The 27,525-nt window shown below is 44.6% G+C and overlaps 1 protein-coding gene across 3 annotated transcripts in view; it reads right to left on the reverse strand.

Annotated features, from left to right (window-relative positions):
* The window catches only part of TSPAN12 (tetraspanin 12), a 185,396-nt gene that overhangs the window by 105,482 nt on the left and 52,389 nt on the right, over window positions 1-27,525 (reverse strand). For all 3 annotated transcript variants that reach the window (XR_014473434.1, XM_083182821.1, XM_083182822.1), the window contains exons 3-4: window positions 16,987-17,069; window positions 13,721-13,856 (exon numbers count right to left, since the gene is read on the reverse strand). Coding sequence is in view for 2 of the 3 variants with exons in the window: in XM_083182821.1 (XP_083038947.1) it covers window positions 13,721-13,856; window positions 16,987-17,069 (219 nt within the window). In the remaining variant the exon portion in view is untranslated. The remainder of the gene's footprint in view (window positions 1-13,720; window positions 13,857-16,986; window positions 17,070-27,525) is intronic.

Here is a 27,525-nt window from a genome sequence, read left to right on the forward strand (position 1 = left end):
CATCATTTGCAGCTTTTTCTGTTACCAACCTTCGCATCCCATCCTGACGCTACACTAGGAGTCCAGCTGGTTTAGCTATAAACTGTTTTGGTTCAACACAGACAGCCAGTCTCATAGTTTAAAGAGGTTATCATTTGTTAGATACTTATAATGGTAAAAGCAGTTTGATATGTGTATAAATCTGCACTCACAGTTTTAACCAAGAAAACAGACTCTTATGCCAGTTACAGACCCCACAATTAAAAACACTCTGCTGTCAAGTCTCCTATAGAGCTGTTTCACATAAAGTAAATCTGATGATACCAAATGTTATCCTGTCCATATTGGCTGTAAAATACTGAACAGATGAATATATAAAACCCACCTCTTTGGCAAGTAAGATTATTGGTAGCTCATTAACATTTCACACCATCTGCATAATGAATATCAATAGATCTCAGAATGCTGAAATTCGTTTTTATATAATTAATATATATACAGATGGAACATGATTCTTTTAGATGAACGCTGAGATGGAGAGCTTGTTACATCACGTAGAGAACAGGCTTGTTCACCTCTAACTGTAGGGTACTGTTTTTGTTATACCATTAGATTTGCCAACTGTCCAAATTTTTATTTATTAGGATGTTTTCTTTAAAAAATGTTTGAACTATTATAGTTTGTACTACTGTACCAATGCTACACAGCAAATGCAAAAATTTTTAGGTTGACATTGGGAAGGTCGACAGTCAAAAGGCCGATATGGGGGTTCTTCACTTTTTTTAGTCCCAAATGTCGACACAGTCGACATGGACACTAAAAAAGTGCACTGCGTCCCCTCGCATTGTTTGCTGCGCTCGCCATGCTTCATCCACGGTGCCTCACTGCGCTTGGCACACTATTTTATTCTCCCATCACGCCCTGGTGTGGTGGGAGAATAAAATGAGATACCGCATGTCGGCACATGTCGAAAAACCCCATGTCGACCTAATGACCCTGTCGACCTAACACATGTCAACCTTCAGTCTTGTCAACCTAATGCTTGTCGACCTAGTGACTGTATCCCCCCAAAGTCAGGTGTCTCCAAGGTGTACAGCAGGAAAATGATGTTTTACATATATTATGTTATACTATTTTTACTATATTATGTAATACTGAATAATGGGGAGGAGGTGGTGCTGGCAAACAACTAGAACATTTCAAATCTGAAGCCAGTGAGCTGTGAGACTCAAATCCCTTTGTTTTGAAGAATTTATTATAATTAGTCATGAGCTTAAAAAAAAAAACAGTTCCCTGTGGGAAATTGAATTTCTAAACATTTCTATCTTCACTATTGAGTAGAGAACAGTAAAGTTTATTTATGTACTGCAATAGTATTAGACACCAGTGCAATCGATTTTAGATACTGGGGGTGGGATGAGGAGTAATAGAGTGTGAGAATCAGAAAGTCAGAGGTTTTGCCGTGTAAATGATTGGCGCTTTAAGAAAACTGGGAAAACTCTGACAAAATCTCTCACTTTCTGATCCTCACACCCTATTATATTCCACTCACTGTATATCATTTGCTCCACTCATTACATGGGAGTCAAGTTCGTCATTAGCCTAAGGCCTGGTACACACCAGAACGATTAGGGCACGATTAGGGCAAATTTCGACGGTTGTAACGACAGTTGTGCCTGAATTGGTGCACAATCGTTTGTATTTTACTCACGATCCTGGTCGTTTGCGATTGGATGCGCGCTCCCGGCACGTCGTATGTCGCATTGGAGATTTTGCCTCCTGCAGCAGAATCAGCCGATCCGACCGCTGATTGTGTGCTGATTTTATGCACATCGTTAGCACATTGTGTGCGCTTACGTCGTCGCGACCATCCATCCGATCCGGGTTGTTTACGCCAGAGATCCAGGACACTCCCACCGCAGCCATATTGGAGCCTCGTGGATGCAGCAGAGATCACACGACGTCTGCTACAGCGTGCACCGGACTGCAGGTATGTTTCTGTCAGGCCACTGCAGTCCACCCTACCCCCCCGTGTACCCGCTGCCCACCAATGTGTTTTGCGATCAGGCCACTGCAGTCCACCCTACCCCCCCGTGTACCCGCTGCCCACCAATGTGTTTTGCGATCAGGCCACTGCAGTCCACCCTACCCCCCCGTGTACCCGCTGCCCACCAATGTGTATTGCTATCAGGCCACTGCAGTCCACCCCACCACCCTGTGTACCCGCTGCCCACCAATGTGTATTGCGATCAGGCCACTGCAGTCCACCCTACCCCCCCGTGTACCCGCTGCCCACCAATGTGTATTGCTATCAGGCCACTGCAGTCCACCCCACCACCCTGTGTACCCGCTGCCCACCAATGTGTATTGCGATCAGGCCACTGCAGTCCACCCTACCCCCCCGTGTACCCGCTGCCCACCAATGTGTATTGCTATCAGGCCACTGCAGTCCACCCCCCCCCCCCATGTACCAGCTGCCCACCAATGGCAAAGGCCCCAGATGCATTATGCCACCACAGCCCACTATGCTCCCCTGCGGCCTACCCACTACACAGTATGCCACCACAGGCCACCCCACCCCCCTGCGGCCTACCCACTACCCAAAGCATAATGTTACCATCCAGCTGCCTTTTTGCAGGTGATGTTCTCCCACCCCAGGATTTAAAAAAGTTTTGTAAACAAAATATTATAATAATATTTATTAAAATTTGTTTAATAATTTTGAAACCAAACATGTATTCTTAATAATAATATACAGTGTATTGAAACATATTTACATATACTGTTTATATGAAGACAACTTGTTTTGTCAAAAAGTATGTACATAGGTTTTTTCAAAATCTATTCATTTTTTACAGAAATGGCCCAGGCGATTGCCAAGGAACACGAATTTATAGAGGCGTTCCTTGAGAAATATAGGGAGCTGGACTGCCTTTGGAAAACTACATCGAAGGAGTACAGCAATAAAATTAAAAGAGCTCAAGCGCTTCAGGAGCTGGCCCAATTCAGCAAGAGCTACAATCCCGAGGCTGATGCGGACTGGGTCCGAAAAAAAATACAGAACTTGAGGACCGTGTTCCTTAAAGAACACAAGAAAATTCAATCGTCCAAAAGGTCCGGTGCAGGAACTGCAGATGTATACGAGACGTCTTTATGGTACTACAACCTGCTGACCTTCACGTTGAGCCATGAGGTGCCAAGGTCGGGACTCTACCTAATGGTGGAGAGTGAGGCAGACGATGTGTTTGTGGGCCTGGATGAAAGTTCCCAGCCGTTGTCGGTAAGTACTGGTCCAATGTGTATACACCCCTTCCTCCTTTGTTTGTTTTAGGCTCCTATAGAGCATTCCTTTGCGGTCCCATCATTTTTTAAATGTGGTTTTCCTGCCAGGGGACAGCACCAACGCCATTAAAGTACTCCTTATATTGGTCCCTGACCTGTTTGGCTCTTGCTGTCCCCCGGTACTGCTGGGCCGGCGTCTCCAGGGACACGATTAGTGCAACCTCCCTAGGCTCGTCTGGGTCCTCCTGTGGTGCTGGTCCTGCCGGCCGATGGGCCCTTTCTTTGCGCCGAAGTAGATTGTGCAGGACACAGCACGCCATGACGGCCCAGTCGATTTTATCCAGCCGCAGGTTGATGGCTGTGTGGAAAATGCGGAATCTACTAGCCATAATTCCAAATGCACTTTCCACAAGCCGCCGTGCCCTGGAGAGCCTGTAATTGAAGACCCGTTTGTTGTGGTCAAGACCACGTTTGGCATAGGGCTTCATGATGTGTTCATGAAGCCCAAATGCCTCGTCCGCCACGAAAACAAAGTTCAGCCCATGCTTCGTTTCTTTGACTGTGGGCAAGTGCAGGGTGTTGGAGGCGAGCCTCTGGTAGAACTTTGTGTCCTTCAAAGTTCCACCATCTGAAGCCCGCCCATTCCTGCCGACATCCACAAAGATGAATTCATAGTTCGCATTTACCACAGCCATCAGCACAATACTGAAGTACCCCTTGTAGTTGAAGTAGTAGGAACCACTGTGGGGTGGCTGATTGATGCGGACGTGTTTCCCATCAATGGCTCCTCTACAATTAGGGAAGTTCCACGCCTCGTCGAATTCAGCAGCGATGTTTTGCCACTCCTGCACGGTGTTGGGGAACTGGAACAAAAAAGAAAAGGAGATGTTAACTAATTGTTGTTATTTTCTTTTCAACAGACAACAAGCACAGAGAAAGAGGTTGGCCACACCTCAACCCCTACCCCAACCCCATCACCAACCCCTGAGCCACCTGCAATTGACTCATCTGGAACAATCTGTGGAGTGCCAGAAACCCCCACCCCGCCACAACTATTCTCAAAAAAGAAAAAACGCAGGACCAAGACAGTCCCTGACCCAGACCCGGATGATGATATACTTATACGAGCAGAGCAGGTGCTGCGTAGGCCCCCTGACCAGTATGACACCTTCGGCAAATACGTGGCTGAGGGCTTGCGGAAGTTGAATCCGGAACAACAGATGGCGTTCGAACGTCTCACTAGCGAACTCCTGTTTAGGGGCCGTCTTGGCCTTCTGACAATTCAAACCAAATTAGTTGGACTTCTCCCATGGCAGGAGACGCCATCTACTAGTAGTGCCGTACCCTCACCAGCACTTGCCTCATTGCCTGAAACCACCCCACCGAGTGCGCAATCCTGTACCCAACCGGCTACCCCTCCTCGCTACAGTCACCTGTATACATCATTGTTGAGTGACAGCACGGACCAAGACGAAACACCGGTTTTACAAGATTTATAAGCACATTCCATACAATTATTTCAAAGTTGGCATGGAGTAGTATGGCACACGGTGCTTGTCGTGGAGATAATGGCTATGGTGACCTGTTGCATACCGCAGAACAATGGGGCCGGGACCATTGCATCTGCGGTATGCAACAGGTAATCCTGATGGCCCTTTCATTATCTGCGCTACAAGCACCGTCTGTCATACTGCTCCATACCACAAGGCAATGAGGCATTGGTTTGGTTTTATGTTAATACTTGTTAGGGCACTTTGCCTAGGTTTTATATATTATGTGTGTTTTTGCTATAGGTCCATGCATGGAGCAGTATGGCACATGGTGCATGTTGCGCAGACAAAGAAAGGACCTTCATGCTACTGTGGCGCACAGTGCAGAGCAATGGGGCCGGGACCAATGCTTCTGTACTAGGTGCCATGCATGCATGAGGGTGCTTTCATTGTCTGCGCTACATGTGCCGTCTGCCATACTGCCCCTTAACGCACGGCAATTAGGCATTTCATGTGCCGTCTGCCATACTGCCCCTTAACGCACGGCAATTAGGCATTTCTGTGGTTTTATGTTAATTCTTTTACTTGTTAGGGCACTTTGCCTAGGTTTTATATATTATGTGTGTTTTTGCTATCGGTCCATGCATGGAGCAGTATGGCACATGGTGCATGTTGCGCAGACAAAGAAAGGACCTTCATGCTACTGTGGCGCACAGTGCAGAGCAATGGGGCCGGGACCAATGCTTCTGTACTAGGTGCCATGCATGCATGAGGGTGCTTTCATTGTCTGCGCTACATGTGCCGTCTGCCATACCGCCCCTTACCGCATTGCAAACTTCATTAACATTTTATAGCAATATTTAAAAAAAACACAAAGCACTTTTTTAAATTATGTGTACTCAATGTGCAGTATGGCACATGGTACATGTGGTGCAGACAAAGGACAGGGCCACGTGGCGCATAGTGCATATCAATGGGGCCGGGACTATTGCATCTGCACTATGCGCCACGTGAGGTGGAGGGGACATGCATTATCTGCGCTACAAGCACCATGTGGCATACTGATCTCTACCTCATGGCAGACCAAAGCCATTACAATTGTTTTTTTTTGGGGGGGTATTTGCATTACTGTTTTTGCACTTTTTATATTTATACTTGAAAAAATACATTTATAAGTATTTGTGAATCTGACGGTTAAATTATTTAAATAAAAAAAATAATGTTTTCACTACAATTGTGTGCTGCATTTTTCCTTACCTTGCAATACTGATGCTGCAGGACCTTCACAATCGCTTTACAGGTCTCCGGTATAATCATGCCCAAAGCTTGCGGGGAGATGATGGCTCCAAACTTGAGGTCCGCCAGCGATCGTCCTGTTGCCAGAAACCTGAGGGTCACCACCAGCCGGTCCTCAGCAGGGATAGCCATGCGGTACTTGGTATCCTGCTTCTGGATGAGGGGGGTGACAAGACGCAGCAGCTCCTGGAAGGTCTCATCGTCCATGCGAAGAAAATTCCTATAATCCTGGGGATTATTCTCGCGAATCTCCATCAACAGGGGCATATGAGACCGCGCCTGTCGGCCTAGGAGCCACTGCTTGGTCCAGCAGGACCGAGCCTTCCTACGCTGGGCCCTCATCCTCCTCACCCTGAGGACAGCATAGGAAAGCAGGAATTCTTGCTGGAAAGAATCCATAATGCAAAAATCAGAATGGGAAAAATAAAAGCACACTTTGTAATGCCAGGCAAAAACAAAGCAGACCAAAATAACAATGTGCAGCGTTCAGCAGGTATACACCAAGCCTCACTAGTCACAAAGCAGAAATGAGGTCCTTTAAAATGGCTACTGGTCTTTGTCCCCCCTCTGCTAGCCCAGCCCCTTTAATTACATGTCATAAACGACCATGGCCAGTGCACACACGATGTACTCACGATCCGCACATCCGATGGTCGTACGACCGTCGGGAGCGACGTCGTATCGTATCTACATCGTAATTACATCGTTTGCAAAAGAAACACGATCGTTAGCACATCGTGAGTAGGCCGCGGGAGAGCGCTCCAGGGAAGTGCACGTTAAATCGTTAGCCGATCGTTAGACGATCCTGATCTTTCTGGTGTGTATGGGGCCTAAGGCCTTGGAGTCCTTCTGTTGCCCTACAAAAGATTGACTTCCATCTATAGTAAACTGTCCTGAGAGAATGGCTGCAGTAAACCCTCAAGCCCCATGGTGGGCCAACAGGATAGATGAGTGGGGCCATATCTGTAATAAGCACCTCTCAATGTTTTTCCAATTGTCCCTCTCCATGCCTCTCCCATTTCTCCTCTCCATGTTTCTTCTATAGCCCATCATTGCAGCCCCTCTCTATGATTCTCCTGTTCTCTTCCCCCTACATGTGTCTCATTGTAGCCCCCTTGATGTCTCTGCCATTGTTCTATGTCTCTGTCATTGCAATGATGCATGTCTCTCATTGCAGCCCTTTTGTATGTCTCTCCTATTGCTCTTCTCCACGTCTCTCCCATTGCTCTTCTCTGTATCTCTCCAATAGCCTCTCCCATCCATGTCTTTTATTGCAGCCCCCTCCATATCTCTCCCATGGCTTCTCTCCATATCTCTCCCTGTGACACACTACCTGTCTCATTGCAGCCCCTCTCCATCACTCTTCCGTAACCCCATTCTATGGGCCTGATTTAGCAAGGCTCGCTAAGCAGCAGTCGTTCGCTGCTTAGTGAGCCCTTAAATGCCCCCGCCACCTGGCCAAATGTCCACCCCCGGTGCCAAATCCCCTCAGTACAATGCATTTTTATAGTGAACTGACTATTATTTCCGTTGGTGTCTGCCAAAGAGGGGGCAGGTGCAGATGTCATGTGACATCAGACGCTTGCGCTTGGCAGGCATTGGCTCATTGGGGACACCCATAAAACACTGGGCGTTCACCTGATACTGGCTCCCTTCCTCCCCTACACTTATAAACATCACAGGGATTGAGATAGTCACCAAAGTCATTCATACAGTGGCCCTGCACATGCGCAAATACACACCACAGCCACACCACCTGATCATTATTGAATAACCCCTATGTATCTCATTGCAGCCCCTCCATTGCCCCAATCCATGTCACACATTGAAGCCCCCTCCAAGTCTCTCCCACTGCCCATCTCCATATCTCTCATTGTAGTTCCTCCAAGACTCTCCCATTAAAACTCTCCATGTAGCTCTTTGCAGCACCATCCATGTCTCTGATTGCAGGCACCTCCATGACTCTCCTTTTGCTTTCCCCATGTCTCTCATATTGTAGTCAACTAACTCTCATTACAGGCTCCCTCTAAAGTTTTCATTGAACCCAACCTATAGTTCTCTATGTGGCCCATCCCCATAATTATCTGTACAGTCTCTCTATAGTTATTTATACAGATATGTCAGAAGTAAAATGCATACAGATGGAGCCCCTCTCCTTCAGCTCCAGCGCTTGTCAGAATGTCCTTGCTGGCAGAATGTCAGGCTGGGACACGCGTCCCAGTCACTCGGTGGCCCGGCGGCGGAAACCCTGCCGTCTATGCTTCAGGGAGATGGGCAGGGTTAGAGGGGGGTGTGGAGGCGGTGGGGACCGGCTACGGCGGATGGAGAGGCAGCGGGGAGCTGCGTTGGAATGTGGCGCGCGAGCGTCTCATGTGTGCGCGCCCCCTTCCGAAGCATGGCGGGGCCAGGTGGCTGGTGGGGGCTAGCGATTCTATCACAAACAACGAGACAGGCTCCATCTGTAGTAACATAATAACATACTTGATGAGGTTGAAAAAAGACAGTTCATCCTATATTGGATCTCCTGCGGTGCACAGCTTATATTTGTAAATGACCCAGATGGAGTAACTACCTATCTGTTTCAAACCTAAATCCAAGATGACCTAAAAACGGCAGTCCTATTTCTCTCTGGGCTCACTACTATGCATTATAATTAATGGTTATAACCCTGTGTACTTTTTTCTGCTAAATATTTGTCTAATCCTTTCTTAAACATATCAATTGAGTCTGCCATCACAACCTTCTCTGGCAGGTGACTGTGTCTCCTGTGTACAGACCTCTTGGTAAACATTTCACCTGATAGTTGTATTGACTTTTAATGTATTTTTATATATTAATCATACTGTATCTCCTCTTACATGCCTATTTTATAACTTAAACATGCCTAAAATGGCTAGCCTTTCCTCATAACCCAATGACTCTAAATCCTTAATCAATTTTGTTGCTCTTCTCTGAATCCTTTCTAGTTAAAGGTGGTGGTGCCCAGAACTGTACACTGTATCCTAGATGAGGCCTTACCAATGATTTATACAGTGTTAAAATTACACTGACTTCCCTTGCCTCTATGTCCCTTTTTATGCATTCTAATACCTTACCTGGTGTTGAGTACCGCTGCTAAGTCTACATTCAATGAGCATCCCCCAATCCTTCGCTGTTCCTTCACAATTCCCCTGCACTTATCCCATTTAATATATACATTGTACCCTTGTTTCTGGTCTTAAAATGCATAAACGTACATTAATATATCTAGAAAGACAGTGTGGGCGATCCAATAGTGCACATTACCAATTTTTATGAAAAGATATTTATTAAAAGAACAGTACAAGGCAACAGATGGGATCACGTACCACAAGCGGCGGCTCACAAATTACCACAGGTTGACAGCATAAGAAAGGTGTTTTGGCACCACAATGTATCAGAGCGATTCCACTCCGTTGGCTCACAGTCACAGTCACGTTGACGCTAGGCCACGCCCCTACGCGTTTCGTCACAATGGACTTCGTACTTAATATATGTTAAAACTCATCTTCCATTTTGCTGCCCAATCCTCCCATTTATATAAATTGCTCTGTAGAGAGACTAGATCCTGATCTGATGTTATTAACTTAAGGTGCCCATACACGTTACAATTATTGTATACATTATTGTATACAATATCGCATCTCATCGCATCTCGGTTTTGCGATGAAATGAGATCTAGTACAAAAAATATGCGCAGCACATACTTTTTGTACTAGATCTCATCTCATCGCAAAACCGAGATGCGATGAGATGCGATATTGTATACAATAATGTATACAATAATTGTAACGTGTATGGGCACCTTTACACAGTTTAGTGCAGGCATGGCCAAACTATGTCCCTCCAGCTGTTGTGAAACTAAATGTAGAAAAATATATATAAATATATATGTAGATCAGGCGCAACTAAGAAATTGAAAATAAAGATAAATTCAGATAAAAATTAAATAATTATGTTTAGTTTTATTTTAATTCTCAAAGGATTATTATTGTTAGGCTGCTCCCAAAAATAGCTGGAAACCTACAATTTAGCAAAAGCAATTCATTAAGAGAGCGCACTGTGATCTATATAAAAAATAATGATAATGGTAACATATACACCAGGGGTTCCCAATCTTTTTTGAATCACGGCACCCCAGAGTAACAGAATTTTAAAGGATTGGCCCATACACCAGACCAAATCCATGAACACCCAAAAAGGGCCTAACCAGATATTCCCATAAGCATACTTTTGAGAACATTTATTTTATAAGGAGGTGAATTAATGTGTATTAGAACAACCTTCACATCCTAAATATCAAGAGAGAGAAAACAAAATTAAGTCAACAAGAGATAGTTAAATATTATTTAGCTCTATATTATCATTGAGGCCAACCACAAAGAGTGTCCCCAACGAAAATATCCAAAAAGTCTCATGGGCATATAGTAGATTAATACGGTCCCCCCTCTCTAAGAGTGGGTCCAATCTGCTATATGCCTTGTATGGTCAAGCCTTTGTGGTCACATCCATGTTCTAATTTCACATTGCATGACAAAAAATGGTTATGGATTCCTTTGTTTTGATAAGAAACAATGTTGGTTTATCGTCACAATATTGAATGATGTGTTTTTTAATTGTATACACTTTTTTTATGAGGAAGAAAAAGTAAACTATTGTGTTAAAATCCACCAAACACACCTGTGAGCGATAATCTAATTTGATACACAGGTGTGTCTTAATCATTGCTCTTGAAGGATTGGCTGAAACAGCCTTTTTATACCTGTGCTCCTCATCAGTTTTGGAAGGGATGCTGGGATATGTAGTTTCACAACAGATGGATGCCACAGTTTGGCCATGCCTGGTTTACCATCAACAAGTCATTACTAAAATATTAAAGTAGATAACAAATGTATCTTTAATACTGTCACAATCTCAAGGAATGTAATATTAAGATATTAGATGTTTTCTATTTCCACTTCAATAATTCAAACTTTGAAAATGCTATACTTAGAAGAGCTGTTGTTGTGGACATAAAAGGGATTTAAATGGATTTTATTTAAAGTGGGGCTAAACTTTGGAACTCAGGGTAAGATTTTGTGGGTGTAAGGGCAGAGATACAGTAGCAGCCCTTTGGCAAAACAGAGCCGTGTTACCATTGTTTAGCATAAAGAAAGAGGCCAGAGATCTCTGGCACTGCACAGAGCTATTGCTGGTATGCGTAGGTAGCAGCGATAGCAACTCCAACCACATCTAATTAGACCTCTAGGACCTCTAGTGCATAATGTTTTAGTTATACCCCTTTCACACAGATAACCAAATTAATGGGAGAAGCAGTTCTACCCGGTAATCTGCCGTTCAACACAGGTCTTTTTCTGTGTGCAAGGGCCAACCCAAGTCGTACAAATTTAACAGGGTCGAGGACCCAGTATTTTTAACCCAGCTTGGCCCTATCACACAGAGGAAATACCCGTTTTATTCAGCAAATTACTGAGAAGGAATTTCTAACCCGCTAATTTGCTTTTCTGTGTGAAGGGGGTCAGGCTGGGACTGGCAAAATTATCCAGAAATAAAAATAACAGGTAAAAGTCGAGATTTTCGGACATTTCATTCTGAAAGTGGTTTATTAGAAAAAAATACAGTAAGAATTCTAAATTTTAAAAATGTTTTGCAGAAATGAATATTACAACAGCTCAGGATGTACAATGCAGGAGAAAGGCATAAGCTCTCACAAGCAGGGCCCTCTTCCCTCATATGCTTTTCCTTCTCTTACTTAAACCCAGGGCATAAAGTGGTCATGCAGGGGTGCCGGCGCGTTTGACAGTCGGGATCCCGACAGTCATTTACCCGATGTCGGGATCCCGACTGTCAAAACGACGTCAGCCAGGTGCCCCACGGCCACCCGCTATTTTCCTTCGTGGGGGTCCACGACCCCCATAGAGGGAGAGAGCGCAGCGAGCCCACAAGGGGCTTTTTTGAGCTCGCCATGCTGTCTGAGTCCGGCCAGTTGGGATCCCGACGTCAGGCTAATGACTGTCGGGATCCCGACTGTCGGAACCCCATACCACACCAAGGTGGGGCAACTCATTTCTCTATGCCACCTAATTGCCCCCACTTTCCTCCCCCCCCCCCCAGGTAGACAGAGACAGGGTGAGTGGTAGGGTTTTTGGCATCCCCCTGCTAGTTTGCAGGGGGATGCCAAATGCTTTTCTGTAAGAATAACTGTGCAGGGCCAATGTGGAGGTTAAAATGTTCCACCTCATCATTAGAGGTGAAGGAACTCAGTTCCACCCCATTCCCCCTCACTTTAACCACTGCTTAAACCATTTTTGAGGACACCAAATCCTACAGGTACAGATGTAGCCCCTGCCATCCTTGGCCGGGGCTCACCAGACCCTCCCCGCTGGCGAGCGCCGGCGGACAGGGGCTACACTGAACTGGGACATGCGTGCGTCTCACACGCACGCGCGTCCCAGTCTCTCGGCAGGGACGCTGCGTGTCCCTGCCTGTCTTCACTTCAGTGAGACGGGCAGGGGTAGGGGGGCGTTTGGGGCGGCAAGGGTGACGGGCGGTGACGGCGGGGGAGGTGGCGGGGACCGGAGGCAGGCTCCATTGCCCATCTCTTGCGCGCGTGCCCCCTGGCTGGGATGGCAGGGCTGTCGTTAGAAACGTCAGCCCTGCAAAGATGACACTAGCCCCATCTGTATCTGCCACACTGATACTTATTTCAGTGTCCACTGCTGATGCAGCTATATTTATGTACCCAGTACTGTACTTGTCCTCTAATGTATTCAGCTGTAAGTTCCTGTTTTGCTTATTCCTTTATGTACACTGTAATTCATACCCTGCAACTGTACCGATTTAGCCGGTACAGTACCGTTTTTTAACAGTCTGTACCGGCTAAAAAAAATGTACCGATTGTACCGGGTTTTCAGGTTTTCGGGCCATTCCTCGGGTACACCAACTCCGGGCTTATGGTGCAGATAGTCCAGATCGGGCCGGCAGGTGTAAACCAGAAATCTAAGTCAGTGCACCTGTTCCCTGGGGTGCATTGCAGCCTGGGCAGTGTGCGTCACGTCATGACGTCACGCGGCCCATGGAACCGCAGCTCAGGGCTGTCCTAGAAGATGTCATCTCAGATGCCCCTGGCGCGCGCGTGCGCTTTTTGTCATTTCCGGGTGCCACAGACAGCTCTGTCTGCAGCAAGATTTCTCTGTGGTGGGACGCGGGAGTTGGACTTGAGGTGAGGGGACTCGGGAGTGGCCGCGCAGCCTGTTAGTGAGTCCTCAATTATAAATTATCATCTCTGTGGTGGGTCTAAACTAAACACAGTGCCTGCGGGGTAATTGCTGTGCATGCAGTGGATGTGGAGGGTGGGAGGCATCTTGGAAAAAAATGCTCAGTAGCAGAACACATTTGGAAAGGGGATGTGACTACGCCCTCTTAACCCATTACCACGCCCACTTTACCCATGGCCATGCCCACTTCACGCATGTGTACCGATTTCAGCCCTTCAGATGTTGGAGGGTATGTGGAATTGGGTGCCGAGTATCCCTTGTGGCACCATATACATAAAGGATAATAATAAATAATAATAATAATCATACAATGCTAAAGTGGCTTCTGAGCTATAACACAACCGTTGAGAAAGATTTAGTGAAGAAAAACTATCTTACCCATGCAAGGAGTAACAGGTTGCTCTTTACAGTTCCACAGTAGCCCAGCATGCCCACAATGATGAGGAAGCAACAGACAGCAACCATTACTGGATGGAATACTGGGAAGTAGATCAGACGAACGGCTTCTTCCACCCTAGAACCATACGAAGCCTTAATTTATGTATTCATTATTAAAATAGAACAAATGCATTCACAAAAAAAGACAACAGAAACTAGAAATTTTCCTTGCAATTCTGAACATTTGCCCGCCTGTTTTAAACATGCAAAAAAGTAATATACAGATGTGCAAATAACTATTTTTTGTGATAATGCCATAAGTGCATACATTTTACATGTGAACATGGCATTGTAAAGATGGGAACGGCTTGGTGAATAAAGAAATAGATGCGCCTTTAGCATATGTGTACGTCTATCTAGTCAAGGCTTTGAGTGGAGAGGCCACTGGGCCTCTATTGCCTAAATACTGAAGACTTATATATGTCCACAGCTCACTTTACAGTATATGGGACATTTTTAAGAGCATTCTGAACAATGTACATAAACAAATAGACAAGCAAAAGTGACACATATTATAGTAGTGCCTCTCATGATTATTTTAAAACACATGGGGACAAATGTACTAGGGTGTGATAATCAGAAAGTGGGAGATTTTTGGAAAGTTTTCCTGGCAATCAATTGCATGGCAAAATCAAAGTGGTTTTTCAGTGTAAATGAATGCAGCTTTAAAAAAAATGGGAATCCCAAAATCTCTCACTTTCTGATACTCACACCTTGTTACTATTTGGCCCCTGTAAATAATTCAGAAGAAAACCAGAAAAAAAGTTAAAAATTTAAATAAAATATGGTACTAAAGAAAAAGGTTGTATAAGTTTAAATCAATGTGACACCACAAGCATTTTGAAAAGGTTTCTATGTAGACTGTTACCAGGTCACCCTGGTAATGCAGAAAGTTGCACTGTACTATAATAAAGACAATTATATCAATAATATAAGCAAGTAAGCCCCCATGACACAAACAATAAAGCACAAGAACGAGCTTTATTGCAAAAACAGCAGTAGAGATTAGAAGAGATGAAGTGTTAGTCAAAGGAAGCTAACACGGGAAACAACACATACAAAGAGATAAGACACAAAAGAGTAGTGAGGGTGACTTGAGGGCAACACACACACAGATAAAAAGGTAAGCTAAACAACAGTCTAAAACATGTCACAGTAACCACAATAGACTTCTACTGAAACACAAAGATTGTGGATGCCATTCAAACACAAATGTATAAGAAACTGTAAATAAATACAAAAATAAATAATAGGATCAATTTATAAAACACCGTAGTAGCTTTTAATGAAGCTTATTTTCAACACAAATGGGAACACGACAAAGGCACATATAAATAAGCATATAAATAAGCACATTTACATTAATATGTTTAAGATGCAACACTAGTAAATGACCCAGGTTTACTTAAGGAACAACAATTGTGTTTACTAATACCCATTTTACACGTACATGGAAATCTCGGGTTTTTACACATCAACCAGTAATTTCTGTATGTATAAATGCTAATGACCCAAAACCGCTGTAAGTCATGGGTCCATGACCCTGCTACCGACCAGAGGCAGAGAAAATTCCTGGGTTAAATGTCTGAGTGGTATAAGCAGCACAGCTACTGTAAATCTGACCTTTTTTGTCCAAGGAAACCTAATGTCCTGTTTTATCACACTTTACCCTATGACCTCTGCCTTCTAAATTCACCTGCCATTCTTAGCAATTTCACACTACCTTCAAAATCTCAGGTAAATGAACGTCAATCAACCTGAGATTTTGATAGGCATGAAGGGTCTCCACCGCATCCAGGATCAGAACTGAGACCAAAGAATTTATCAGCTTTTAGACCTGCCAATTTCCCGGGTCGATGTGTGAAAGTGGTATTACAACATTTCTATGAACTCCATAATTATGTAGTACCTCTTTCACACATGCATCATGGATAATTTCTGGGTCTATAACGGTAGCAAATTTATGAGTCTCAGCCTGACCCTGGTAAAGAGCAGAGTTGGGGATCTGAGTCAGAACTGGTACACACCACATACTGCATTCTGTATCGCTTATACATCTGCTGAATTAACTCTGTGTCATTGAGTAAACCTGTTCTGCCTGATAAATTAACCTAAGACCTGGTTAAGCGATCTACTGAGTGGACAAACATCCATCACATACCGCTGCCACTAGTAACACCTATGGGAGCTGCTAAGAAACTTGAATCACCATTACATGAACATGCCTTCAGCTTCCCTCTTCTATTATACCTCTCAAGTACGGGCCAAATGCATTAAGCCTTAACAACAGATAAAGTTGAGGGTGTTAAAAAGTGATAAAGGACCAACCAGCTCCTAACTGTTATTTGTCAAACCCAGCCTGTAACATCACAGTTAGGAGCTGATCGGCTGGTCCTTCATCTCTCTTTATCACATTACACTTTAAATCTTGTTAAGGCTTAACACATCTGAACCTAGCTAACACACTAGACAATATGTTGTCCGATCCTGTGGTTTGGAGCCACATATTCGGCACATTGTGATGTTGCAGCCACCATGTCGCTGAGTATGCGCACTCCCACGCATCATCAGTGACACCCTAATTCTGCCCTGAATGCAGGGCTGACAAAAGACATCATAGAAAGGGCCATGCTGTGGAATAGGCACTTGCCATTGCCGGGTCTTCTGCCGTATCCCGTCACTGCGGATGTTACTGTATAGCGTGTACCCAGTTCAATTCCAACTTTACGGGAGCCTCTGATATTATCAGTGAAGAAGTAATGGTACAGCAACTTTATTTTAGATTTGCCATTGTCTGATAAATATATTACACATGCAAATCCAATATTACTATGCATACTTGTTATTTTCCTACTGCGGTAAATGAAATATCTTAAGGTTAAATGTATGTTTTAAAAACTGCAATTAGATACACTCAATTAGTCTGCTTGCTACAAAAGCTGGAAAAGTAAACAGAAAACAATTTTCAACTGCACGGATGACAGGAGATGATCAAAAGAAGTGGACCGTCACAGTGCAATTTGCAACTACAGTATAAACCAGTTTAAGCTAAGCATGAAATACATCAAACTAAAATTGCCTGAACTAAAGTATTCAATATACTAAATAAAAGAAAAGATGAAGGTTCTCCCTCAGCATCTAAATTGTTCTAGTATTAAGATTTTTCCCTTTGATTATTCCTTTAGTTATAATTAGCCACTGCTTACCTTGTTTCAGCAGTCAGCATAAGTACATTATTTATGTAGTCTCTCATCCATGCGGAAACTCCCAAAACACATATCGACATCAGCTAAAACAAACAGAGAATATGATATTAACTTGTACACTGCCACATAAAGATAAACAACTGCTAACAGCATTGCTACCTCTGGGATATGTACCAGGGATGTAAGCAAATACTTGTCATGTTGTGCAACACTCATTTATTTGATGTTATACAAATGAAAATGCATATTTATTTACTACAGCCAAAACCGATCCTAGGGACCATGTACAAAGGGTCATGAACAAAAGCATTAAAAAAAATAGCACAATGCTTTTTCAGAACCTTTGTGTTCCTACTGAAGATTGAATACATTCACGCCTTAAAGAGCAAATCATTGAAAAAAAAAACATTTCTATTTTTTGCAAACGTGTAGAATTGCTTTAATATGTAGTTTACTTATCATGTACAGTATGCAGGCTGAGGCTACAATATCACATATATATAACAGGATCTACAATAATGTTCAAAAAAACTAAACCCATACTTTAAAAAATTAATTCGAAAGAATAACTACGGTATTAAATTGACATATGTGTACTGTATGTCAGTTAAACTTGTCAATTTAAAAATGTCAATATTACCAAGGCTTATGTACCTATTTCGTGCGATTCCCTACCTAGTCCCATGGAAAACCATCAATCGTATTCATTCTATAATCTTGAAATATATTCGGAAGAAACCCCCCCCCCCCCCTCGCATAGTATATAAGAGATTAACTGGACTGCAGAAACACGGAGGGCTAGAAGTCCCAGACTTAAAGAAATACCAACTAGCTTGTTTAGTGGCCCAAATGAACGACTGGTGTTTACCTGAAAGCAAAAAACAATGGGTGGATCTGGAGAGTCAGTTGTTCACCCGTCCATCTCTAATAGACCTCCTCTGGACTCCCTCCCAACAGAGAGCCCCCTCATACACTAATGTACGCGCTATCTCTGATTCCCCTTTCCGCATGGGATACACTAGTGATATCCTCAAAACTTGTCTACCTCCCTTCCCGCAAGCTCTCTCTGCATGCCCTATCGAAAATATTGCCAAATACAAACCTTACTAATTGGATATCCTGTGGTATTGTTTCTATCGACACATTAATAGATGGAGTTTCCATAACCCCCTTTAGTTCTCTTCAACTTCAATTTAACCTCTCAGATAGGGAACTATTTTCCTATGGCTGAAGAGTGTAGTAAGATCATCTGGCCCAATACTGCTGCCCCCCACTAAAGTACTATCAAAACTAGCTATGGGTAACTCTAAGGCAGTGGTTCCCAACCCTGGTCCTCAAGCATGCATGTTGTCCAGGTCACCCAGCAGGTGCACTCATTATTCAGACACAGTTTAAAAGATTCACAAGTGCAGCTAATTATGTCACTTGTGATTCTGTTTGGAGACCTGGAAAATGTGCACTGTTGGGGGTACTTGAGGACCAGGGTTGGGAACCACTGCTCTAAGGGATCAATAAGCTTTTGGGACTCTGAATTGCAAGCTGATGTTTTGGAGGATAAATCCCCCATACAAATAAAATGGGAAAGGGATATGGCGTGCCCCATCTCCTGCCAAAAATGGGAAAAAATCTACTTTGCATCACATAAGATATCTAAATGTAGCAACCACTTAGAAATGCACTTCAAACTCTTACATAACCTATACTTTACCCCCCCTAAACTGCATAGAATCTGGCCTTCAATCTCTGACCTTTGTTGGAGAAATTGAAACGAGACTGGAGACGCCTACCACATCTTCTGGGCCTGTTCGAGAATAAGACAACTATGGAAGGAAGTCTTCAATCTTGCTTCCAGAGTCCTTGGAGTCCTATTTCATGAATCCCCATCTTTAGCATTGCTTCACGTCTACCCACCAGACATTCCACACAGGGCCGGTGCTAGGGTTTCCGGCACCCTCCTGCAAACCATACATTTTGCACCCTTTCACATTGCCATTGCAACAAGCTGCAGCCCGATTGTGGGAGTGTATGCAACATGTGATCCTATGGAGGATCTCGGGTGCATGTACATTTATGCATACACCATCTCAGTGCTGTGTCCGCAAAATGTTGCAGGCACTAAAGGTGCCTATACATGCTGGGAGAATCGCATACGTTATGGGCTAGATCACATCCCATCACACGGCATGCATGCAATGTGTGTGCAATGCGATCTGAAAGCAGTACAAAAAGTATGTGCAGCACTCATGCCTGAGGGGGAAAGGAGGGGAGAGAAGGAGGAGCTGGAAGAAGAGGGGAGGAGATAGAGGGGGCGGAGTGTTGAGGACTGGCAGCGGCACTGGCACAGCACACTGAGAAGAGGGAAGGAAGGGGAGGCGGCGCTGTTGCCTGTTCATCATTTGATTGACAGCTGACAGGCGCAGGGAGCAATGGGTAGGGGGCGGATCCGGACATGAAATGTCATCCAGGTATTCACAGACAGTGCTACATGCGTCAGTGCAAGTGTCTGTGAGGAAGAGAGAGCAGGTCGCTGGAAGAGGACAGTGTGTGCGCGGTGCAGGGAGCTGCTCAGCCTCTCCATACTGCCGCCCGCTGTCAGACAGGCGCTGCGGGTGGCGTGCAGGAGGCAGTGACAGTGAGGGATGAGTCAGCTTTAGCAGAGCAGGGAGGGAGACAGCGCCTTTTCAGCATGGCGCCTCCCTGCTTGCAGAAGCTGCTGAGTGGGTAGCGCCGGCCCTGATTCCACAGTCCAAACATTATGTATTAGGCCATTTTTTCATAGCCACCCGGGCTGCAATAGCCCAAGACTGGAAAAAACCCTTCTCCTCCCCCATTTTGCAAAATTATCAGGAAAATCCACCACTCATTCCAAATGGAAACGATGGGTCTACCCTCTTCCCCCAAACCCTCTTCACCAGAGAGGACATGGTCATATTGGTGAGAGTATATAACTTTGACAGAAGGGGAATCCCTATTATTTGACATGGCCTAATTTATTGCAGAAAATACCTGGTTTATTCCTTCTATTATATCGAATCTTAATGGTGACTCTGTTCACACCTTTGTTTTATGTGTTATTACTAGGCCTTACAATGTTTATGCTGTTTATGTTTAAGCTGAAGTACAGATGGAGCCATTAATCAATCAATCTCTATAATAGGATTAAGTGAGTGATTGGATTACTCTGCTAATCCCCTACTCAATTGTTCTATGTATTGTACTGCAGCTGAGAACAATAGAATAGCCATGGCTAGCCATCCTGAGCCATGGCCTAGTATACCTGCGCAGGTATATGTAACCAATATCTCTAAATTCTATTATCATGTAGTGTTCAAGATTGGTTACTAACATTACTCAGTGTGCTGAGGGAAAAAATGTCTTGTTTTACTTACCCAGAATTAACCCCTCCCTCATGCACCTGGGTAATGTTACTGAACTAATTGAGCATCTACCACTATCTGTATGTATGTTGTTAGAGGCAGAAGGGAGCCCATAGGAGGAAATGTGGGTCCTGATATGCCACATGGAGTAGTCTGGGGTTGCTCCAAGGTAGGTAGCTCTTAGTTTGGATATATCAAGTAAGGAGCCATTATCATGTGGCTCCTTGCTGGTTAATCGTAGACCCAATTTAGGGTAACGGTGGTATGGGGTGCGGTGCTCCTGGACTGGATGGGCTGGGTGGCTTTAGTGCGGCATGCCCTTACATTCTATTAACACTTTTCCCTCACTAACACTATCTCTCTCCTATTTTAATTACATTTAATTTATCTCTTTTTATATATAGCTTTGGCTTCTTGTCACTAATTATTAACACTTAGTATCTCACTGGCGTGCCGCGCTGGGCTTCCCAGCTTATTATAGTTTTTGGGGTGCCGCACCCTGCACCTAGATATAGCGCTAGGGACCCCCAATATACAGAGAAGCCTTGACGCGGCTTGGGGGCATAGCATACACCTGCGCAGGTATATGTAACCAATATCTCTGAATTATATTATCATGTAGTGTTCAAGATTGGTTACTAACATTACTCAGTGTGCTGAGGGAAAAAATGTCTTGTTTTACTTACCCAGTATTAACCCCTCCCTCATGCACCTGGGTAATGTTACTGAACTAATTGAGCATCTACCACTATCTGTATGTATGTATGTATCTATCTGTAAGGAAGACAGATGAGATGAGCTCCTACTGTATGTTGGATTTAAACACCACCCCCCCCCCCCTCCCTCTTTTTTCTGGGTACTTGTGTACTAGCACGGCGCCCACGATAATTAGTCGCCCGATTTTTTATCGCACCCGATGGCATGTGATGCGATTTTGACCCATATACGATATTAAATTGTATAAGCACCCCCATGCCATCCCCCAAGTATAAACGTGAACCCGAAGCGTGCGAGCGCAGCGAGCCCGCATGGGGCAGCGATACGCGTCCTACAACCTTTTCATATCCCCACTATCCACGTCGGCATGGAGTTGATTTTATAAAGTGTGGCGATCGCAGCGAGCCCCGCGAGGGGACGCGGATACCTGTGAAGCCCGCAAGGGGACGCGGATACCTGTGAAGGTATCCGCGTCCCCTCGCGGGGCTCTCTGCGCTAGCCACGCTTTGGGCTCGGTGGCTCGCCACACTTTATAAAATCAACTTCACGCCGACGTGGATAGTGGGGGTATGAAAAGGTCGTAGGATGCGTACCGCCACCCCTCGCCACGCTTCGGGTTCACGTTTATACTTGGGGTGGAGTGGGGGTGCATTTAAGCATTGTAAGCACCCATTAGGGTGCTTATACAATTTATAATCGCATCCCATCGCATTGTATGGCATTGTATGCCATATACAATGACATACAATTTTAAAATTGTATGCCATTGTAAAACATCGTCCGATATCGCGTCGCATCGTATCGCATTGCATGCGATATGGTCTGCGATGCGATGGGCGCCGTGCTAGTACACAAGTACCTTTTTCTGTACCTATTTCCCCTTCCGTGTGCAACGGAACAAAACCTTTAATAAAAATTATTTTGGAAAAAAAAATTGTCAAACACAGAAATGTTAATTTCTATGAGAAAGCTATGAGAAGTGGAACGCCTACAACATTTCTGTGATTTATGTCACAGGATGGCAGTACGGATGGTGTAATGGTTAGCATTACTGTCTCACGGCACTGAGGCCATGGGTTCGATTTCCACCATGGCCCTAACTGTGCAGAGTTTGTATATTCCCCCCGTACTTGGGTGGGTTTCCTCCGGGTACTCCGGTTTCCTCCCACTATCCAAAAATATACTGGTAGGTTAATTGGCTCCCAACAAAAATGAATCCTAGAATGTCTGTGTGTACATATATGGTAGGGAATATAGATTGTAAGCTCCACTGCGGCAGGGAGCAACAAAATCCGAATCAGGTCCTGTGTCTCTCTTATAGATTTATAGATTATTAAACTGCTTGTACAATTTACATTTTTCAGAAAGTGACAGTGTATAAATGACACATAGGTAAAATTGCAACAGCCCTGCTTCTTAGTAATAACACCTAAGGCCGGTTTCACACACTCCGGCTCCTGCCGGACGGTGAAATCCCGCATGGCCAGGGAGCCGTGCCGCACACATTAGTTGTGAATGGACACTATTGTGTCCATTCACACGGGATGGCCCCGACCTGGCCGCACGGTTGCAGCCGGATCCCGCCACTGGAAGGGACGGCTGCAGGGCTGTGGCCATCCCTTCCATGATAAACTAGTGTGTGCGGCACGGTTCCCTGGCCGTGCGGGATTTCACCGTCCGGCAGGAGCCGGAGTGTGTGAAACCAGCCTCAGGCAGACCATTACAGGACAGCAGCAGACAAAAGTGACTGCACCTAGAAAACCATATCTGGAGCCAAATGTAATAGGGTGAGAGTTTCAGAAAGTGAGAGATTTTGGGAGAGTTTTCCCAAGTTTTTAACCCCTTCCCGACATTGCCTTTTATGGTAATTTTTTTTTTTTTTTCCTCCTTGCGTTCAAATAAGCGTAACTTTTTTAATTTTCCGGCTATATAGACACATGAGGGCTTTTTTTTTGCGGGACAAGTTGTACTTTGTAATGGTACCATTTACTATACTGTATAATATTCTGGGGAATCAGGAAATAATTCAATGTGGGGTAAAAAAAAAAAAAAACGCCATTCCACAATTTTGCGCTGGTTACGTTTTTTTTTAAGTTCATATTTCGTTTAAAATGATGGGTTATCTTTATTCTATGGGTCGTTACGATTCTGGTGATACCAAACTTATATAGTTTTCGTTACATTTTACCACTAAAAAAAAAATAGAAAATGTTACGGTTTTTCGAATTTGCGTCGCGTCGCCATGTTCTGCGGCTTATAACTTTTTTATTTTTCCACCTACGGACCTGGGTGAGGGCTCATTTTTTGCGGGCTGAAGTGTACTTTTTAATTAATACCATTATGGGATATGGGCGACTTTCTGATCTCTTTTAGCTATTTTTTTTTGGGTAGGCGATGCGACCAAAAAACGTAGTTTTGGCGTTGGGGATTATTTTCCGTTTACGCCTTTAACCGTGCGGGATAACTAATGTTATATTTTAATAGATCGGACTTTGAGGAACGCGGCGATACCAAATATGTTTATTTTTTTTATTTTTTATTTATTTTTATTTGGGAAATGGGGAAAGGGGGGTGATTTGAACTTTTAATATTTTTTTATTTGTTTTTTATTTTTAAACTTTTTTTTTTTTTTTTTTTTACTTTTACTACAAGGCCCCCTACTTGACCACTAGGGGGCGCGATCGCCTGTACTAGGTTCAGCCATAGAGCTCTATGGCTGAACGTAGTGATTTTATGCACTTCCTATTACATCCTGCCTCAGGCAGGATATGATAGGTATGCAGACACGGCCAGCACAGGGGTCTACATTAGACCCCTGGCTACCATGGCAACCGATCGGCACCCTCCGATCTCGCTGCGGGGGGCCCCGATCGGCGCCGGAGGGGGGCGCCCCCCTCCGATCAGCTATTTAAGCACTGCGGTCGCTTTGCCCGCGGTGCTTAAAGGGTTAAACGGCCACGATCGGCGAACTCGCCGCTCGTGGCCGTGAGAGCAGGGACCTGGCTGTAATATACAGCCATTACCTGCTCTCTTTCAAGCCAGCTCACTCCGTGAGCTGGCTTGATTCCCCCGCAACCGACATATGACGTAAATGTACGTCATATGTCGGGAAGGGGTTAAAGCAGTAATCAATTACATGGCAAAAATCAACCTGGTTTTGCAGTGTAATTGATTGCTGCTTTAAAAAACATGGGAAAACTCTCCCAAAATCTCTCACTTTCTGAAACTCTCACCCTATTACATTTGGCCCCTGGTTGGGAAGGAGATAAACTGTAAATTTGAATTTGAAAAGTATAATGCTTGATTCTCTTCTCTCAGGCTAACCCATAGATAACCATTAAATATGACACTCCTTCTTAAAAGCTATTGAATGAAAAGTATCCCCATTTCTTCTACAGTACAAGAATACAAGACAGAGCTGAAGCAATTATTTTGTGTTTTCTCTTCTTTCAACTGAAGCCAACTTTTCACTTTTCTATTACAGACTTTCCTTCCAGTAAATGACTTATGGGCAACACTGTAGGGCTTTTACTAGAAATGGAACACAATCTGAAGAGCCACCCAGGTGTAGTTTATTTAACCCCTTTAGTGGCAGGATTTAAAAAAATAAACACCTTAAAGGGTGTCTTTTTAAATTGCTAGGAGTGGGGATCACCAGCGAGGATCCCCAGGGTACACGCTGATTACCAGCTGCCTTGCGGTGCTTGAAAACCAACATGAAGCATTATACAGTTAAGCCAGTGGCATAGCTAAGTTTTGGGCGCCCCCCCCCCCGCCGCCCATGCAAACCCCCCCCCCCCCCAATCCCCCGCAGCCTTACCTATCGCGCTGGTCCCGGCGGCTCCGTTCTTCTGCTGAGGACCACCACAAAATGGCCACCCCCATACAGCAGACAGTTTCAGAGAACAGTGTGCTATATGGGGGCATTTTGTGGTGGTCCTCAGCAGAAGAACGGAGCCGCCGGGACCAGCGAGATAGGTAATTCTGCGGGGGATTGGGGGGGGTGTAACTATAGCACCGCAGCCCCCGGCGCCCCCACATGCACAGCGCCCCCCCGCTGTGGCGGGGGCTGCGGTGCTATAGTTATGCCGCTGAGTTAAGCCCCCCAACCAGCTAATAGGAGTTCGAGAGGCATGCTTTATGCTGCTTCCTGGGCACTGGAATCAGCGTTAGCAGTCGACAGGGGATCAAAAAGTGACTTAGGACAAAAATATTCTGGGGTGGCCCGGTTTTGCAATGCAGCTGGCCCCAGAAGATTTTCAGGAATGCCACTTAAGTGGTTAACTCTAAAGTCATGTGTATAGCCAGGGACCAACTATCCACACATACAAATGAAGAATTTCTTACTAGTGTGAAATTTGATGGACATGTTCACCAAGCTGCAAATATTACTGCACTAGGATAGCTGTCACACAATATAATTTACATTTACTAGTATATCAGGTTATAAAATGATATTACCCTCACTGTCTAATATTAACAATGGTGTAAAAAAAGTATACCTCCCAACATGATCCATCCAGGAGGGACACAATGTCTGTTCCTGGACTTCCCTCTTCATTCATGATTGTCCTCACCTGTTTTTAATCAGGTTCATTGGAAAGAAAGATACTTCAATACAGGTGGTAACAATCACAAATTTATTTGTGCTCATTTGAGATTGCATTTTCAGCTGAAAAAATCCATTTGGAAATTTATCAAACCCAAAACACAGCAGAGTTTGTTCAACCCTTGCTGTGGCATTAATTTACTGACTTGTGCAGTCCGGTGCTGTTTTTAAAAATATGGGGGACCTCTATGTCTTTTTTCTTCTGGATATTTGGAAACCGGACTGGCCAAAGAGCCGATGCTCAATCTTTAAATACAGAGTAACCTCAATAAATTTACCCCTGTATTTTTCTTGAGCCAGGGGCTCGTTATGCTTAGGAGAAGGGACCCCATACAGTTTTTTTCTTCTCATTTTTAATCCTTAGTTTTAGTTTTACACACAGAAGCACAGCACACATCTGAATGATGCGTGCAGACTTCAAATTCGGCGTGTAACTCAGAAACACGTAAGCTAAGTAAATTATTATTGTTTGGTTGACAAATATGTACATTTTAAGCAACTCAAGTTGGATAATTCCTAGGAGTGGACACAGTGGCGTAGCTACAGGGGTCGCAGCGGTCGCAACTGCGACCGGGCCCCTGAGCCAGGGGGGCCCAACCCCCGCCACTGTCATACCCTCAGCTGCCCGCTCGGCTCAGCAGTATTAGCTTCCTTGGCCCCGGCGGCGCGCTGCAGTGATTGATGCCCTGTGCGGTGCGCTGGCTCTCCGCTCCCCGGCTCCGTTCCCATGAGTGCATTGCGGCGGGCATTGTGTGACGTCATGACGTCACGTGCCGCCAGCCCCGCACCCTGCGCACTCAGGGGACGGATGAGACTCTGCCATCAATGGCGCAAATCATGTGAGGCAGAGATGGTGCAGTGGCCAGTCGGGGCGCGCATTGAGGGGGGATCTCTGAGTCCAGGAGGACGCAGGTCACGGGTCCCGGTCCGGAGCCGCTGCCTGCCACACAGATCAATCTCCTCCAGAGAGTCTGCAGCATGAGCAAGGTGATGTGTAAATAATTATCACTCAAGCTGAGCTGAGACTATTCAGCATTGTTTCACCTGTCTGTCTGCAGTGCTCATGTCACATGGATTCTTAGTAGTGGGCTGCTGGCATATTAAATAAGTATATTAAATATATTGATTTAATATGCCAGCAGCCCACCATGTGGCATGAGCTTCATCAGGTGCTCGGCCAGGGGGCCGTTGTTGTATGTAGGGGGGCCCCAAGCTGACCTTTCGCACCAGGGCCCATGAACCCTTAGCTACGCCCCTGAGTGGACATAAGCATGTCTCATTTCTTGCAGAAAGGCAGATAATTAGATGTACTTGGCACATTTCTTTGAGCCTTCTTTTTAAATAAGTTGACATTCAGAAATAATGTATTGTAACCAGCGTGATCAGATGTGCTCCGCATGAGCTGAGTGTTTACCACGGATTTGTGCACAACAGTTGTCATCATTGGGAGAATGATGCTGAGCTTTTTAATGTCTCTCATCTGCAGGGAAAGAGGATCAACAATACAGATTTCCTAACATTACTTCTTCGTAATTATTTTTAGCCACAATGCAAAGCACATTAAAGATTTTTTACACAGAGTGAGATGTGATACAATAGAACATGTATCAATGTTACACATTTATCCTGTACTTTTCTGATTTTCTGAGTTTTCTCATTTGTATAAATAGTTATATTAATTTAGTTTTCTGTTAAGACGTCACCCCATACTTTTCCAATAGCATATAATCCATACCCACCCCCCTTTTTTTTGTTTTTCATTTTATTGTGTAATTTAATTTTGTACAGTCCTTTCTCTGCTTACTGCGTGACTCATTTGAAGCAGTATGAGGAGGA

The sequence above is a fragment of the Crinia signifera genome, chromosome 4 (genome assembly GCF_055691185.1).
Source record: "Crinia signifera chromosome 4, ASM5569118v1, whole genome shotgun sequence".
Classification (NCBI taxonomy): Eukaryota; Metazoa; Chordata; class Amphibia; order Anura; family Myobatrachidae; genus Crinia; species Crinia signifera.